This window comes from Colossoma macropomum, unplaced genomic scaffold (assembly GCF_904425465.1).
Source record: "Colossoma macropomum unplaced genomic scaffold, Colossoma_macropomum, whole genome shotgun sequence".
In the NCBI taxonomy this organism is placed as follows: domain Eukaryota; kingdom Metazoa; phylum Chordata; class Actinopteri; order Characiformes; family Serrasalmidae; genus Colossoma; species Colossoma macropomum.
The window spans coordinates 107,549-127,224 of NW_023494893.1; the positions used below are offsets into that span (position 1 = coordinate 107,549).

Sequence of the window (19,676 nt, forward strand, 5' to 3'; positions counted from 1 at the left end):
GATTTTATAGCTGGAATATACTGTATATTCTATTTCTTTTACCTGTGTGATTGAACACAGCTGACTAGTTTTTAATTCCATTTAGAATCATGTTTCCTACCTGACAGGACTCTGCAATCAGACACCAGCAGCAGCATCTCCTTCTCCAGGCTGCTGTGCTGAATGATGCAGGTGTAGTGGTGTTTGTTCAGCTCCTCAGCTGAGACAGTCAGAACGCTCCTCCTCTGGAAGGTTCCATCCTGGTTGGGTAGCGTCTCTCTGAGCTCCACGTCCTCATGCAGATCCTCTCCATTCTTCTGCCAGGAGATCATCACTGCTTTGGGGAAGAAACCTGTAGCATGACACACCACTGGAGAAGAAGAGTTCTTCTGGAACAGAGACACCTCAGGAGAGACTGGAGAGAGAGAGAGAGAGAGAGAAAGAGAGAGAGAGAGAGAGAGAGAGAGAGGTACATTAAGAAATGTAATGGGAAATGTTCACTTTAGTTTATTAAAATGATGCAGAGCAATGAAGGTTTCTTTCCCTGCAGTAACAGTGTTGTTTGTGCATTCTTTCCAGGGTTGGTTAGCTACTGAAAAATTAGTAGTGGCTACTTTTTAGCTACTTTTAAAGCGAGACTGTCAGAATGTTTGTGAATCTCCAACTGACACACCAAACAGGCCCAACTGAAAGTGTGACCAAGACACTGCATTTAATGATGAGCTAGAAAGAAACACAACTGAAAAGCTGCAAATATACAAAAAAACCCACAAAAAAGTGAGTTTAAGTGTAACTAACAATCAAACTTCCACAACCAAAGGCCTGATATCCAACAAAAATTTAGACTTTAGACTAAAACTTTAGACTAACTAAAGGCAAAGTCAATCATTCCAGGTTTTTCTTACCAAAAATCAACAAAAATAACCGAATACACTCCAAACAGTTTTGTGTGAAGAATTGTCAACTTTTGAAATAAAACTGCTCCAATTTAAACATTTCAGCAAAATCTGAAATGTAGAATGACATTCTATGACATTCATGACATGACTATTATGTTTTTTTCCACTTTAGCTAAGCCAGGGCGACACACGGCTCCATATCAGAGCTAGATTTTAAGGTAAAAAACAATCCTCCTTTGCTGTAAAATAAAGCTCTGCTGATCGTTATAACACACAGTTCTAACACAGTTCTAAGACAGGAGTTAATGTTGAACTGCTAATTCACTCTTTAACCCTGAAGGCTGGCGCACAGACTGCTAGTCACCACAGCAACACAGACACAGTCTCGCTGAGCTAGTAGCTCACAAAAAGGCAAAGAGAGAGATTTAAGAGGAACATCAATAATTTGGAGACAAACTGACTTATATGCATTTATAATCACTCCAGCTGGTTTCCTGACATGTTTAATCTGCAATGAGAAACTGTCAAACACTAAAAAGCCGCAAAGCTGCCAGTTCCTCCTTTGCCAGCTTCTTTCCTGTTCCACCTTAAATGGCGCTGCAGTACAATCTGGCGCCTCAGGCACCATTTAGGTTGCAACAGGACAATTAGAACAAGAAGCTGGTGAATGAGAAGCGACTTCAGCCTCGCAAAAAATGTAATGTTGAGAGACATTTTACAAGAAACTTTGGCTATTTTCAGAAAAGTTTCCTGACTGAGAGACGAGAAAAGCAGCTACAGTTGAGCTAAAGGTTAAAGCAGAGCAAAGTAAGTCTGTGTTTGTGTTTATATGATATTTTTAGCCTGAAATAGCACTTTAGCACATACTCAGACTTATTTACTGCCAAGATGGTAAATATAACATGGTTGTGGCTCCCAAGGTGGTTTCATTTTTGTTGAAAGGATAAAACGGCTCTTCTTAACATTTCGGTTGTGAGCCCTGAGCTAATCCTGCTTGTAAGGGGTGATCAGCGTGTGCCTGTTTGCTTAAACTGTCCGTGGCTCAGTCAGGATTGCAGTCACCACCAGCCCAGTTAATGACTGTGTTCTGTGGTTCATTTTGCGTGGGTTGTCTGAAGTCTGTGGTGAAATTGTAGGGAAAATTATCGCTATAGCTACATACGACAATTGTAGGCGTTACAGCTTTTAGCTACATTTCACAAAACTGTAGCGGCTTCAGATACTAGATACAAAAATCTGTAGGTAACTTCAAACCGTAGCGCGCTACTTTGCTCCTCCCCCATCTCTGATTCTGTATTTGGATATGCAAGAGAGTCTACGGTATTCACTATTCATATACTATGTTGAATTAGTAACAGGTGTATCAAGGCTGAATTCCTTCCTCTGTGTAAATTCTAGGCTACATATGATCTGATGTGGCCTTCTGATGTTTCGATATGGCTGTCAGTGTGCACACTACTTTATTGAAAATAATGGTTTCATATTTGTGGAAGCTGGGCGATGCAACACATTGTGTCCGGTGTGTGACGACCTTAAGTGCGCAGTGGATGGAAGTTTCTCCTCCACATTCTGGTGAGTAATCAGTGAGTAAATGATCAGCAGGTTTTCAGTGATGAGGGTGAAACAGTGAGAGTGAACAGTTACAGTAACAGATCAGATCACTGTACCTTTCCTCTCCAGACTGGATCTGACATATTTCACATACTTCTGTAACCATGCAGTGCATTCATTCTGCAGGTAGGCTTCAACATGAGCAGCTTCATCTTCACTCTCCCACCTCCTTTTGGTAATAACAGCTTTAGGATGAGCTGCAGTCCAGGTTTCAGTGTTCAGATCAAAGCTGATGAAGTCTTCTCCATCATAGCCGTACAGCCAGAATCCTCTAATAAAGCCACCATCATCGTCCAGCTCACAGCCGTACATGTGCTGCACTGTGTGAAACCCTGCAGACACACACACACGTATACATAGACACACACTCATCAACTGCAAAATGCAAAAAATACAACCACAAAAACTCTGAGGCCCTAATTTAGGTTTAAAACACTGTTTTTGCTCTGTGTTTAGCTGTAATTCAGCTCTTAACCTTCAGTATGAACCAGGGCTGTGTTCAAAATATCCAACAGAAAATCTCATGGATAAGCTTGTGGCGATACATATTACAGTGACGGCTGTATCAATACATAAATTTGATTTTGATGCATTAAAAACTTGAGTGAAGTCTGAGAAAGAACATTTTATATTATCCAACAGTTGGCAAACCTGCTCTAACAGTTAGAGTTTCCTCTTTATTTATTACAATTTGTATACAATTTCTGTACATCACATGTTGAGGAGAAACCAAACTTGGAGTGAAGTTAATTTGTTAGTTTATCATCTGCTGTTGATTGATTGAAGTGAGTACCATTTGTAACTGCTGTTAAGGTCACTATCTTTGTTAGCTGTAAATTCAAGATACAACCGTATTTCCAAAAAAGTTGGGACGCTGTGCAAAAAGTTAATAAAAACAAAATGCAATGATGTACAAATAATTTAATCCCTATATTTCATTTAAAAAAGTACTAAGACAACAAATCAAGTGTTGAAACTGAGAAATTTAATTGTTTTTTTTTAAATATATGGCCATTTTGAATTTGCCACCAGCAACACGTTCCAAAAAAGTTGGGACGGGGGCAACAAAAGGCTGGTAAAATTGTGTAATGCTAAAAAAACACCTGGTGGTTTATTGGCAACAAGCAGTAACATGATTAAGAACAAAAGAGCATCTCAGAGAGGCGGAGTCTTTAGAAGTAAAGATGAGGAGGGGTTCACCTCTCTGTGAAAGACTGAGCGAGCAAATAGTGCAACAATTCAAGAATAACGTTTCTCAACATAAAATAGCAAAGATCATCTATGGTACATAATAACATTAAAAGATTCAGAGAATTTGGAGAAATCTCTGTATGCAAGGGCTCAGAAAACTTCTGAAAACCACTGTCTGTGAGCACAGTTTGTCGCTGCATCCACAAACGCAAGTTAAAACTCTAAAATGCAAAGAAGAAACCAAATATAAACAGGATCCAGAAATGCTGCCACCTTCTCTGGGTCTGAGCTCATTTAAAATGGACTGAGGGGAAGTGGAAAAGTGTCCTGTGTTCTGATGAATCAACATTTGAAATTCTTTTTGGAAATTATCATCCCTGTGTCCTCTGGGCTACAGACCACTCAGCTTGTTATCAGAGCACAGTACAAAAGCCAGTATTCATGATGGTTTAGGGGGGGCATTAGTGTACATGGTATGGGTGATGAGCACATCTGTGAAGGCACCATTAATGCTGATTGATATATACATGCTTTGGCAACTTATGCTGCCATCCAGACGACATCTTTTTAGGAAAGTCCTTGATTATTTCAGCAAGACAATGTAAAACCACATTCTGCATGTATTGCAACAGCATTGCTCTGTATTAAAAGGGTCCGGGTGCTAAACTGACCTGCCTGCAGTCCAGACCTGTCACCACTGAAAACATTTGACTCATTATGAAATGAAAAATACTGCAAAGAAGACCCCGAGCTGAAATCCTATATCAAACAAGAACAGGAAAACATTTCACTTTCAAAACTACAGCAGTGGTAAACATGCCCTCGTCCCAACTTTTTTGGAATGTGTTGTTGGCATTACATTCAAAATGGGCAGATATTTAAAAAAAAAAAAAATAAAATAAAATAAAATTTCTCAATTTCAACATTTGATATGTTGTCTTTGTAGTATTTTCCTTTAAAATATGGTTTACATGATTTGCATATCATTGCATCCTATTTTTATTTACATTCTGCACAGCGTCCCAACTTTTTTGGAAATGGGGTTGTAGTTTCACTTTCACAGACATGATTTAGTTTACTGTTGTAGTGAGTTATGAGTTTGTAGCCTGTTGTGATTAGAAATTAGCTGTTAGCATTTTGGTTGCATGTTTGTAGAGCTGTTTCATGTTTTAGAGCTGTTTAAGCTAAACAGACGATGTTACTGAGCTGAATGTGATCTGTGGCACACATTAGTGAACATTTTATTGTTCACTGATAATTTTTCAGCAACAGAGTCTCTCACACTCACATATGCAGCCAAATACTGTCTGCTGCCTCACAGGCTACTGCGTCTGTAATTAAAACTACAGAAATTTCACTCTTCTGCTTATCTGTGCTCTGACCACATCGTTGGCTCTAACTTACCTTTAAATTTTATCTAACCATCAAAACCAAAAACATCATTATCATTCTCCCTAATTTTATATATTTGTTTGTTCGTTTGTTTGTTTATACTGTTGTAAAGATTCAGAGAATTTGGAGAAATCTCTATATGCAAGGGCTCAGAAAACTTCTGAAAACCACTGTCTGTGAGCACAGTTTGTCGCTGCATCCACAAACGCAAGTTAAAACTCTAAAATGCAAAGAAGAAACCAAATATAAACAGGATCCAGAAACGCTGCCACCTTCTCTGGGTCTGAACTCATTTAAAATGGACTGAGGGGAAGTGGAAAAGTGTCCTGTGGTCTGACGGATCAACATTTGAAATTCTTTTTGGAAATCATGGACACTGTGTCCTCTGGGCTAAAGACCACTCAGCTTGTTATCAGAGCACAGTTCAAAAGCCAGTATTCATGATGGTTAAGGGGGGCATTAGTAAACCAAAAATATCTGAAAAATATCAATAAACCAAAAATATCTGTTGTACATCTGGTGTGTTTTGTCACCATATTGTGACGCTTGTGATATTTATCATGCCATGCCATAAAAGACAATTTCATTAATATTTAGTTCAGTTCAGTACATGTCTTACATAAAGATGTTCTGTGTTATCAGCTACATTAGTATATTAGCTTTTCACTCTCATCAGTGTTACTCTCATGATCACTGTTGCATTACAGAGGAAAAGCCAGTCATGAGGGGCAAAAGGGGTTATTTTGTAAGTGTTTCTAGCTGCAGGTAGCTCACAGCAAGCAGCAAAAATAGACTAGAAGCTTTAAGTGTAATGACTGCAGAACTTGCCACAGCCATGGACATTTAGCACAAACAACAGCCTCAAAATTAGTACATCACACAATTCGGTAACAGTCTGTGCTGTTCTACACACTCTTTCAACTACACCATTCTACACTTGTACAAACTCCTTTAAAAATTAGTAGACTGACCTTCAGTCTGGTCGAAGCGCTTCATTAGAGTCTTCACATCATGTTTGAATTTATCCTGATGATCCTGACTGGTCTGTGTCTCTTCGTTCCAGTACTCTTCACCCACATTCTTCTCAATCCACTCAGTCTTTGGGATCTTCTTTGTGATGTTACTGTCATAGTAAACAAACTGCTGTCCATCCACCAGACCCACTGAAATGAACTCTGGGAAATGTAGTCCTGGTGTGATTGTAGTATAAAGGTACTGCAGAGAGTGTGAGTCTGTAAAGATAAACAACAAGTATTGACATCACTGCAGAGTCAGTTTCATTGTTTGACTGTAGTCCATCTGTTTCTCTGCATACTTTGTTAGCCCCCTTTTACCCTGTTCTTCAGTGGTCAGGACCCCCCATGGACCCTAACAGAGCAGGTACTATTTGGGTGGTGGATCATTCTCAGCACTGTGCAGTAACACTGATGTGGTGGTGGTGTGTTAGTGTGTGTTGTGCTGGTCTGAGTGGATCAGACACAGCAGTGCTACTGGAGTTTTTAAACACCTCAGTGTCACTGATGGACTGAGAATAGTCCACCAACCAAAAATATCCAGTCAACAGCGTCCTGTGGGCAGCGTCCTGTGACCACTGATGAAAGACTAGAGGATGACCAACACAAACTGTGCAGCAGCAGATGAGCTATCGTCTCTGACTTTACATCTACAAGGTGAACCGACAGCATAGGTACGTCTAATAGAGTGGACAGTGAGTGGACACAGTGTTTAGAAACTCCAGCAGCACTGCTGTGTCTGAAGTTGTGTTAATTTAATTCTTTCATTTAGATGTGTAGTGAGGTTTTACAGTGCAGGACTGATTCTGTGGATGTACGGATAGGAGACTGAGATTGAATTCCATAAGAAATTATTAAGAAGTGCTAATCTGGCAGTGTGAGTTGTGGTAGCTGTGCCAGTATCATCATGTCCACCTTCCTAAGAGTACAGACCATTTATTTATTTTGCTTATTTGACCAGATAGTAGGGATTATGTTGTCCACAGAACAACTGCCAGTTAAGCTGTATCAGGAAGAATGAAAAGGCCACCTAATATTCAGCAACTGACTGTATCCAAGCAGAGTAGCTCGGCGACATGACCAGTCAAGGTGGGGAATCACAGCCACCCAGAGGCATAAAAATACTAGAAAAAACATAATCAAAGAGATAACATGATAGCACAAAAAAGACAGCCCTAGCACAGATAGACAGATAGGACTCCATACACTAAGAGCAAACTCACAACTTACTCCACAGGAGTGTTGGGCAGTGCCAGCAAGTCCAACAACAGCCAGTGAATGTATGGATGTTTGAGAAGGCCCAGCAAACACTGATCCCACTGATCCCATCACAACACCACAACAATGCTACAGATTGTTCAGAAGTAGCTGGCAAATGCACACACAAGCGATCTAAACAAATGAATAAAAAGAATAGCGGGAACTACATTAGAGCTGCATTCGGTCTTCAGTTAGCATTCAGAGTTTCTCTACAGTTGAATTCATCTCAAGGCCTGAATGAAGCCTGAAGTCTGTGCAGTTTCATTCATGAGTCTTGATTTCGGCTGCAAACTCTTTGCAGCTTTTGTCCAGCCTATAAAAGCTGTACAGAGATATTATTTTCCAGACACAATTGCTCACAGTGGATAAGCATGTTTTTAAAGTTTGTTCATAAATCTGTACTAAACAGATGTGAAGTATGTAAAAAAGATATTGTACTACTGAAAATGATCTTACAGTGGATTGCACCAACACGCATTAATTGTTAACTTAAATCTATCTATCTATCTATCTATCTATCTATCTATCTATCTATCTATCTATCTATCTTTCTATCTATCTATCTATCTAGCTAGCTATCTAGCTATCGAACTAATGTAACGCTAAGCTACAACTAATAATTTGAATTGCATCACATCTTGAGCTTTGGAGCAAAAACATCGTCAATACAGCTCTGTTTATTCATGAATATTATTCAAATAGACAACATGAGCGGAGCCTATAGGGGAGATATGAGGCAGCGAATGTGTCACTTTCATTTACATAATCAGAGGTTAAAGTGAGACCATCTTATTTTAAAGCAATTCAACTCAATCCCATTTCAGTGTTTATATAAGATGTTTTGTGAGTAATATGTGTTCTGCTTAAGAAATATTAAATATTATTTAATTACACAGTAAACTACAGGATTAAGCATCATCATCAAACATCACTCGATAGTGTATCAACTGTACTGACTGTACAAAGCACAAAGCAGCAGATTGGATCATTTTCAGACTCACCTGACGATGCCAGATGAACATGACCCACCAGAAACAGCCACCAGAAGAATTTATCCATTTTTAGAAGTGCAGATATACACCTTGTTGTTTAATTGTAATATATTTATCATTTAGTCAGGCAGTTCTTCCGAGAACTCCGTAGCAATTGAGGAATTGAAGGCAGATTATTCTCTCTTCCGCTTTTGAGGCATTAATACACGGGGCTGCTGGAGTCTAACCCAGCACTCATTGGGCAGGAAACGATTATAATCTCCAGTTGGCCTGGACACAGTCCAACAGAACACGCAGAACATGCAAACTTCACATACCAGACCCTGATTAGTCACCCGGGAATTGAACCTTCCTGCCGTGAGGCAACAGCGCTACCCACTGCACCACCATACCGACACCCTTGACTTTGTGATTTTCTAGGTTAAAAGAAGTTCACAGAGCATGAATGTAATTATGCAATTTTTCTGCTACTTTTAGTGCACAATGTCTATTTATTTCTTTAACAAGTTGTAAAAAAAAATATTAAATGTGCCAAAACATTTGGACAGTCTATGGCTTAGGTTTGTTTTTTTTTCTCTCATTATATTAAATTCACTAAATGAACAATAACTGTGTATGTAAATGTGCAAAAGTTTTGTTTGTTTGTTTTTTGTCTGTAGATGATGTGTAAATTTATTTACAGTTATAAAACACATTGAATTTGACAGGGGGTGCTATTTCCTGCAGAGTTAAAAGATAAGTTATTTTCCTTAACATGGCAACCCTGCAGGTCTCCACCCCTATGTTTTTGAACAGGCCTCCATCTTTAGAGAAGCTCCTCCAACCAATTACATTTAGCACTAAGATCTTTAGTGTCACTAAGATCAAGTGAACTGAGAGTAGATCAGTGCAGCTGGTTTCCCCTAAAAACCCATCTTTCATGTAGTTCAAGTGCTGCTGCAACCTGCAATCTGGAAAATGTATAAATACATTTACAAATATACAAATATAGATACAAAAAAAAAATAACCACAAACAGGCCAGATATGTTCGCATTTATGATGATTTTGTTCAAAGAGCGCTCTGTCCATTTCCACCACCAACACCCAATCTAAAAACATTTTTGGACCCAAAGCTTTATACTCTCCACCCCCAAGAGAGTCATAAAGGACAGAGTAGAGATTTAAATGAAAATGAGAAAGTATAACAATTTCCTAACACACTACACTTTACTATTAAAAATCAGTTTTGTTTTTTATTTGAACCTGGAAAAAAACAACAGAAAGTTTAAGAGTCTTTACACAAAGAAAAGTTATGAAGAGTAAAATGAAGATGCACTATTTCTAGATCAGTTTTCAAATGACATTGACCTTGTTGAGTCCTTTGTACAAAACTGCTTAATATAAGATCTCTTACATCTAAGGCTGTCGCTGTAAATGAAATTATTACCGAACATCATTTTGATGCTTTGTGCCTCACAGAAATGTGGATTAGATCTGATGAATAATTTGGTCTAAATTAATGCACCCCTGCAGGCTACAGTTATGCGCATATCCCTCGTTTAAGCGGCCGGGGTGGAGGTATGGCAACCATCCATACTAAAGCTTTAGGCGTGAGCCAGAAAGTTGGCTACAAATTCTCTTCTTCTGAAGTTCTTTTTCTTAATATATATGATTGAGGAACAAATTAGAATTCCTTTTCACTAATTAATGTCTATAGGCTGCCAGGGCCGTATTTTCAGTTCTTACAGGAATTTTCTGACTTTCTATCAAGTTTAATAATGAATTCAAATAATGTAATAATTGCCTGAGATTTTAATATCCACTTTCACAAACCTCAAGATTCAGTAAGTAAGGCATTTATACTGTAGCTGCAAAGGGTGGGCCGACATCGTATTAAACCTTGGATTAAGAATGGGATGTCACTCAAGTTCATATGCGTGTGAAGGCAGACAAGCGAATACTTTTGGAAATATAGTGCATATATACCCATGTACTGTATAGTGGTAAGCTGTATACTATGATAACAGTCTACTCAAACTATATACAGGATGCAAGTACAACCCCAATTCCAAAAAAGTTGGGACAGAGGCAACAAAAGGCTGGGAAAGTAAGTGTTACTAATAAAAAACAGCTGGAGGAACAATTTGCAACTAACTCACATGGCATTTTAGAGAGGCAGAGTCTCTCAGAAGCAAAGATAGGCAGAGGTTCACCAACCTGTGAAAAACTGTGTGTAAAAATTGTGGAACAATTTCAGAAAAATGTTCCTCAGCATAAAATTGCAAAGACTTTGGAAATTCCACCATCTACAGTACATAATATCATCAAAAGATTCAGAGAATCTGGAGAAATCCCTGTGCGCAAAGGACAAGGCTGATGGTCAGTATTGGATGCTTATGATCTTCGGGCTCTCAGACAGCACTGCATTAAAAACAGGCATGAATCTGTACTGGAAATCACTGCAGGCTCAGAAACACTTCCAGAAATCATTGTCTGTGAACACAGATCACCGTGCAATCCAGAAATGCAAGATAAAGCTCTATCATGCAAAGAAGAAACCATATATAAACAGGATCCAGAAACACTGCCGTCTTCTCTGGGCCCAAGCTCATTTAAGATGGACTGAGGTGAAGTCTAAAAGTGTCCAATGAATCATGGACTGAGGTCGTCCAGTAAAGATGGACTGAGGTGAAGTGGAAAAGTGTCCAATGAATCATGGACTGAGGTCGTCCAGTAAAGATGGACTGAGGTGAAGTGGAAAAGTGACCTGTAGTCCAATGAATCAAAATTTGAAATTCTTTTTGGAAATAATGGACACTACATCCTCCAGACTTAAGACCTCCCAGCTTGTTATTAGTGCACAGTTCAAAAGCCAGTATTAATGACGGTATAGGGGTGCATTAGTGCATGTGGCATGGGTGACCTGGCACATCTGTGAAGGCACCATTAATGCTGAACGACATATACAGGTTTTGGCAACATATGCTGCCATCCAGACGACGTCTTTTTCAGGGAAGGCCTTGATTATGTCAGCAAGACAATGCTAAACTACACTAGCATCAACCTCAACAGCATGGCTTTGCAGAAGAAGAGTGCTGAACTGACCTGTCTGCAGTCCAGATCTGTCACCAACCGAACATATGGCACAACATGAAATCAAAAATCTGGCAAAGAAGACCCAGGACTGTTAAACAGCTAGAATCCTACAACACGCAAGAATGGGGCAACATTCCTCTCCCAAAACTCCAGCAATTTGCTCTCCTCACTTCCCAGGCGTTTACAGACTGTTGTTAAAAGAAGAGGGGATGCTTCACAGTGGTAGACACAGCCCTACCAACTTTTTTGGGATGCGTTGCTGCTGTTCTAAATGAGGTAATATTTTTTTATGAAATGGTAAAATGTCTCATTTTCAACATCTGATATGTGTTCTATGTTCTATTGTGAATAAAATATGGGTCTATGAGATTTGCAGATCATTACGTTCTATTTCTATTTACATTATTTACATTTTGCACAGCATCTCAACTTTTTTGAAATTGGGCTTATATATTTTTACCTTATACTTAACTGTTTACCTAGTAAATGTATATTTGACAAAACTATACTTCACTTAGGTTTGTTAACTTTGACACTAATGATGTATTTCATACAAATATATTCTGTGCTTATTTTATAGTAAAAATATACTTTGGCAAAGAGTGTCAACGGAGAATGTGTTACCGCAAAATTTATGTTATTTTGGAACCACTAATTTGTACTAATAAGTACTGAGTTATTTTCACCACTTAATTTAAGTGTGCTAGCCTATACTGCCAAACTGAACCCTAAAAATACATTAAAAGTGTTCTAGAATTATTTTGTAGTACTACCCATATGTTTTTTAATCACATGATTAGTATATCAATTCATATAGTTTTAGTATATAATTAGTATATCTACTAATAATACTGTATTATCAAGTATTTTTGCAGAACTACTTTGTGAGTACTCGTACCACAGTGTACTCAAACACATGCTGAGCACACCAACTCAACATACAATGTAATATATAAATGAATATTAATGATTATATCAGGACTGGATTAACTCAGTGGTTCCCAACCCTTGTCCTGGAGACTCAGTATAAAATCACCTGACCCATCTCATCACAATAATAATTCTCTCAGGACTTTCGATGCTTTTCTGCTGGCTCATCAAATATCATTCATAAAAATCAGCAACTCCTACTGGAAATGTTTTAGCTTTACTTAAAATGTTGTACTGTGTGCAACACAGTAAAACATACTGGATACTCAGAAAAATGTATAAAATGAAAGTATAATCATGAGTGATGCAAACATTCAGTTAAATTTAGGCTAAGTAAACCCAACACAGTCTTCGGTTCAGCATGTGGTGACTGTGTGATCTGACACTGCAGGAATTCATACAATACTGCGAGGGAGTTTTAGTTTCCTGCTCCAACATTGCAGCACAGACCGCTGAAAACAAAGGACGTTAATGGTAAGCTGTCTTAAAATGAAGTAAAGCTTCATGTAACTCTATACTGACTCTTTTTCTTGACTCTAAACTTGCTGTTCTGTGGTTTGTATAGTGCTGCTTCCAGACATGGAGGAGCCAGTTATACAGTGGATAAAGACAACAAAGCAACATCTCCTGTAAATACCACATCATTCCTACCAGGAAGAGGAGCTGTGTTGTCCAGTAAGTCTTCTGTTCTTTGGAATGGTAATGTCAGAAAGTCAGACCTGAAAGAAAGACATGGTTTTAGAAAGGAAAGTTCAAAACCTCATGATGTCATACTGAACACCAAGCAGGAGCAGGAACCTGATCTGAAGAAGGGTATCGATCTTCACTTGCTCAGAGCTGCCGTAGTCCACTTATCATCGGAATCCTTGTAGAATGAGATGATGACGGCTCGCCACCAGAACCATTGACTGCAGGAGCTGCACACTTCAGTTTCCTCAGAGCTCCTGGAGAAGAAGAGAGAAAAAGAGGTGAGGGAGTTGATTTTGCCCTTATGTTGGTATTTGTTTCTCTATTTAGCATTGAGAAGCTTCACTGTTTATTAACCTATCAGATCAAACCAGAAGTGTAGATCTTCCAGTCTTCCAATCTGTTTGTATTGATTTGGCTGATCTGTAGTCTGTACACTCACTAAATATGTTTACAGATGTGGATCTATATTGATCAGATCAAAGATCAGTGAAAAAGATTTGTGAAAAATCAAGACCAGCGGATCAGAAAGACGAGTTCATTCAGCCCTTCAGAAGCAGCTCTAGTTAAACAGCACATATGAATCGTTTTGTAGATCTAATTGTACAGATGTAAAGGAATAAAACTTTTAACATCATTTATTGGATTTCTCATGCTTGGTATCTTCTACCTAACTCTTTTTTCCAGTTAAAATGTATGAGATGAAGTTATTAGTTTGCATCATAAGAAGCCTGTCTTTATCTAGACTTTAGGTTAACTGCCCCTTCACTAATGTGGATGTAGTGGGGTGTAATATAGTACAGTAATGTTGTCATTAGGTTGCTAACTTGCTAGGCAAGCATTATTTGCTAAAAGGCTACCTACAATGGGGTTTTCTATTAACTGAGTAAACTATCAGTGACTGAATTATGGCAGTAACTGAGTTAAATCTGTTACAAGTTACAAGGGGTAGTGGTTGAAATCTTGCCCTACAAAATGGGACAAACCTAAAAAATATATATTTAGGGCATCATATGCTTTCAAAGAGGGGTTTTAAGACAATTATTTATTATCGCCCACCGATAATTCATTGGTGATACGAAGCTGAAGTCAGATATTCGCCAGCTTCTTGTTCTAATTTTTCTGTTCCACCTTAAATGGTGCATTTGCAGTTACATTCTGGCAATTCAGGTTTCAGAATTGCTGGACTATTTAAGGTGGAACGGGAAAATTAGCTGTCTAGCTACTGAGGCATTAGCATACTTTTAGCGACATTTTATGCTTGTTATGAACAAAACAACCATAATACATTGAAACGACTTTAAACTAAGATAAAACAGTGGTTAACGTAAATTTTTAACAGAGAAAATTCTCACATTTGTGGGTTCCTTTGGTCTCTTGTTCAGCCATCTTGCTGGTTTTTCTTTTTTTCTCAGAACATTCTGTTTTGAGTGCGCCTCTGAAAAATCTTCATTTAGAGGGTCATGTAGCCCTAACACTTCGCTCTACCCCTCTATCTCAATAAAAAAAAATGGCACACCCTGCCCCTAGACATGAACGTGCAAAACAGGGAGCTAGGTGGTAGGTGCAACGGGTGAAATGGGACAGGGCCTTTGAGTGACAGCCACTTAAGCCACACACCAGCTAGGAAAAAGTCTGTAAACGGAAGAGGAGGAAACGTTAGGAAGTCCAGATCATTACTCCAGACTATTTTTGAGTTGGGGGAGATCCACCCCATCGATAAAGCTAATTTTATCATTGTGTCATGGTTTGGCATCTGGACTTGGTAACGATACACTCCCATTTCACTTGATTCACTTTTTAAGTATGACAAGTGTGAAAAAAACAATACAACAGCCGTCTCTTTAAATTCTGCATGAGTATTTACAGCATATTAACAAAGAACGTACCCTGCCAATATGGCAGAATGATCCTGTAATCTAGTGCAGCTCCTGGAGTCCTGACCAATGGGATACCATAAAAATTGCGGTTAAAAAGTGACCAGAAGCGGAGTATTTTGGACGTCTGTGGACCCGAGACAAACAGGTTGTAATAAGAATATGAATTTGCTAAAACAGAGCTAATTTACATTCAGCCAAAGCTGTAGATTCACTCAGCCAATCAAAGATTGCATTGTGCATTTGAGCCACGTCCAATTCCAAAATCTGATTGGCTAAGACATGCTCAACGTTGGTAGTAAAGTAATTTTGCTTACCCTGAGAGTCAGATACAGTCAGACTGTTAGCATTTCATTACATGGCAGTGTTTAATGCATACATGTTTTAATTTGCATCATAGGCCTGTATTTATCCAGTTTACACCATTTCAATAATGCTTGTTTCCAAAAGCCACCTTAAGGCTATGCTAACAGGGTGCTGTAGCAGCAGTACATGGACGTTTAGAAGTTATAACACAGATTATTTGAAGCATATAACTGCTTATAACAGATATTCATATAAAGCAGATTTCAGAATTTGTATGTTGCTGTTTTGCATTAAGTCTTGAACTTTATGATGACTGAACTTAAATCTTAAAAAACTGTACCAAATAAAAAAATGCAATACTTCTGTGAAATTGCTCTGTTAGTAAGTGTAGCAGGCTAACAGAAGTGCTGTGTCTGGGCTGCTTTAAAACTTCAAAGAATAAGTCGACAGGACATAAAACACAGATTACTCTGCTCACTTAAAATTCAAACTTTAATTAACTCAAACTTTTAAGGCGTATGTTTAAAACATTAAAACACTAAATTATCTAAACCTTGTACTGTATTTGGTGTTTTTGCCTGCTCTGTGAGACCAGCAGGCCAGACTACAGCCTGAAGAACAGCATAAGGTTTACTTAAAATCCATAATTAGTTGCCAGCATCATCTTTTCTTGTGGTATTATATTCATGACTGTAGACTATTTGTTGTCACTCTGTCACTCTAGAATATCAAAAACATAGTATGTATTTCAGGTTTTCTTGAATATCTGTTAAAAAAATTAAAATGCATTTGAAATGTTTGTTTCTCTGGATGGTGGACGGATGGTTTGCTATCTTGAGTGATGATGCACTCAAAACTATCTGCTGTGTTATGTTTTACATCTCTCCTCCTGTAAATACAGGGTTTTTCTTGTCTTCTTCTATGCTGACGCCACAGTAAATAACTAAAACATTTTTGATTTTTTTTATTAAAGTAACCAAACTAAAGAAAATTGCCTGCATAATTTCAGCCGAAGGTCAAAGAAACTACTATTAAAATGAACAGCTTTGCTAGCAATTAGAAAAGGAGAAAAGGAGGGGTGCAGATAATCTTCACTGACTGTCAGATTCTATAGAAATATGCATTACCGGCTAAAGTTTGAGCCAATAACAACTAAGATTTGAGCTGTTGTATAGTTGAAATAGATCTTACAAGCTAACTTGTCGCCAGCTGAGCTGAAGTGACTCTTTGGCTAATGCAACTGAGATACGGCCGCTGTGCTGTTTTGAATATGGGCTTATAGACTGTACAGTACAGCAGGAAAGCCGTGTTTTATAGTGATTCTGTAGTGATTCTAAGGGTAAACGTGAGTTTGTCAGCGTGTGTGATAGTGGAGCTCTTTACAGTGTGTATTCTCTTTCTCTGTAAGCACAGATGAGCGGTTGCTGCACAGATAATATTTCCCTCACTCTCAGCTTTTAATGTCCTGCTCTGGTTAACCCTGAAAAGACTGACCAGCAGATAGGTTTAGCTAAACTGGGTCAATTCCAGTGCAACTCTTTGATGTCGCCTCCCCAAAATGTAATGAAATGCCAACACAGGAGTAGCAGGATTTTTTTTTACTATTTTATCTTTAATTATAATTTTACAGTATAAATAAATCTATGTTTAAAGTATTTTTCATATTATGGTTAAAATGTCTTCCTAGCTGGGGTCTCTTTTAAGTACTGAGTAACTTACAGAACTGCAGTGGAACTTCTGGAACCTCTATCCAGCCTCTTAGCATGGAACCCAAGATTGTTAGACTCTATTCTCTGTTTGTTAAGCTCTCAATCTGAAAAACAAAACACTGAACTTTAAAACTCAGATGTGTATTCAGTCAAAAAGCAGTACTGATGATGTCACCAACCCAATCAAACAAACAAATAAACTAGGAACTAAAATGTTAATGACTAAAATGTATCTTCATTTATTCACCAATGTACTTTAGTAGAAGTAAAAGTATCTTTTGAAAATACTCAGGAAATTACAAATCCATTAAAACATTACTTGGAACCAGACACAGCACACTTCTGGTCATCATTCAACTCCTAAAGTCCAGATCTCCCAATTTGGTGACTTTACAGGAGAGGACAAAACTGTTCCTTACTTCTTTTAATGTAGCATTTCTATTGGTCCAATCATCATGAAACTTTCTCACAATGTAACGGGCAGCTGCTGAGCTTAAATGATGTAAAAATTCAATAAATTAAATAAACATTAAAAATAGAGATACTGTTTTGTTTTGTTTTTTGGATAGTGACAACATAACTTTCTTAGATCCCCATTGAGTGTAAGCAGAAGGGCACGTATGTTAGTAGCTCATACAGGCACATGCAAAAGTTTGGGCACCCTGGTCAATGACAGTGTTATTGTTGATTTTCTAAGAGTAAATAAGTGCACGTCCTTTACAGAGAACACACTTCTGCACATTTAATACACAACTGCTGTTTATTTACTGGATTTAACATACTGGAAAAAATGCAAACATTTGATTTTTGAAGAAGTCAAATGACCTCTTCAGCGAATTGTTTAAAGAATTTGTAAGACAGCGAATTAAAAAGATTCTGTATTAAACTTTTCTATGTAAAAGAATTCATGGCTGAACACAAAAAGTGCATTAAGAACCTACAATAATGAGCAATAGTGACCTACAAAAGGATCAATGTGCAACTATAGGACACATAGTGAGTATGTAAAGCATGGAACACTGCATTTTTCTTCTTTACAGTATCTTGTAATGACACCACAGTGATAGTAAGTAATATCAAGTATTGTCAAGACCCCCCAGGAAACATGTAAAAGTGGGCAGGTGTGTGTTTTGTGCTTGTATAAGCACATTTTTCTCCGAAAACCTTCCAACCGCAAAACTGACATTTAGCTTATCTCAGCTGCTCCATGCATCAAAACCACAAGTGTATTTTAACACTTCTCATGTTCTGCTAGCAGAAGAAATAAACAGCAGCTCAGCATCTGCTAAAATAGCACCAGGCTTTTGTACAGCTATTTGAATGTAAGCACCCTATTTTTATCTGAAACTGTTTTCTATTGGTTTCCACAGTCAGTGGAACTCTCCATACTGTTTAAATAGGATTAGCATGTTTGAAAACTGTCATCTCGTCATTCACCAACATTGACTGTATTTTTCTCATTTTAAAGCCTCCAAACTGAAAGTTCCTCAGTGTTTCAGTGCGCTTGTACTTTAAAGAGTGTTGGCCAGTGTCCAGGAACTATGAACTTGGTCCAAAGTGACTGGACACAAAAACCAAAATATAATAAAAACACTCTACATTCTGACCGAGCAGTCTGTACTTTTTTCTAGAGATTCGTGTGTTTTTCTTTTTGTTTTAAAGGACTTTACCTTGAATCTCCATGCAGTTATTTCCAACACCACAGTGTCCAGTAGAGTGACTGTTCCTGATGACTGCACAACACGGTCAAAAGGCGTTTAATAGATGTGGCAGATACTGACACACACATCAGGGTTTACAGCATGTGTGGGTTTTTCTGCGTACTGGTGTTTGAGTTTTTGTTGTGTGTGTGTGTGTGTATGTGTGTGTGTGTGTGTGTGTGTATGTGTATGTGTATGTGTGTGTGTGTGTGTGTTTGGGTGTGTGACCTTTGGTGCACAAAAACAAAAAGACACTTCACCTATTTATTTTTTTTAATTTTCATATGTGGGAAGTGGAGAAGCAGCACTAGATGATCTTAACATGATTTCTCTGGCATTCAGAGATTTAAAAACTACTACTAAAATTTCTGAGTGGACTCTAAAGGAAAGGGCAGCCAGTACTGTGATGCTAAAACTCGGTTTATCTCGTCTTCTTGTCTGTGTTAATATTCAATACTGTTTTTGTTGTAATTTGATTGTAACAAACTCCTGTAAGCAATTCATTTCAATAGTCAAGAGGAGATAAAAACAAAAGCTTGGATCAGTTTCTCAGTGTCTTATATTGATCTCACAACTGCTCTATTCATTAAATGATGGAATGTAGTTTAATAATAAAATATTAGGTTTGATTTAAAAGAGTCCAGAACACACAAAGACTTTAGTACCACTTTACTCGAAGCGTGTCTACATAACACATTCATAACATTTTACATAAACACTCCATAACATGTTCTTGAATGTTTAAATCAACATTCATAAAGCATACATGCTTTACATGATATTAATATGGACTACTGTGTCATTTTAGTCAGATACATTTTTCCCAGACACCATTTTATATTTTAAAAAATGGCCTAGCTTTGCCCCTTTGGACAGAAAGTGCTTAGATACTTTTTGTTTAGACTTTCCTTCTTTTTAATTACAACCCCATTTCCAAAAAAGTTGGGACACTGTGCAAAATGTAAATGAAAACAAAAAGCAATGATGTGCAAATCATTTACACCCCATATTTATTTGAAAATAGTACAAAGACAAAATGTCAAATGTTGAAAC

The 19,676-nt window shown here is 37.9% G+C and overlaps 1 protein-coding gene across 1 annotated transcript; it reads right to left on the reverse strand.

Annotated features, from left to right (window-relative positions):
* Window positions 1-71: 71 nt before the first annotated feature.
* On the reverse strand, window positions 72-18,606 carry LOC118800412 (H-2 class I histocompatibility antigen, Q9 alpha chain-like). The gene is made up of 6 exons (XM_036560620.1): window positions 18,594-18,606; window positions 13,143-13,194; window positions 12,996-13,063; window positions 6,044-6,304; window positions 2,546-2,821; window positions 72-394 (listed from the first exon to the last, which is right to left on the reverse strand). Exons 1-6 carry the CDS (start codon window positions 18,604-18,606, stop codon window positions 72-74), a joined length of 993 nt encoding a protein of 330 aa, XP_036416513.1.
* Window positions 18,607-19,676: the final 1,070 nt, after the last annotated feature.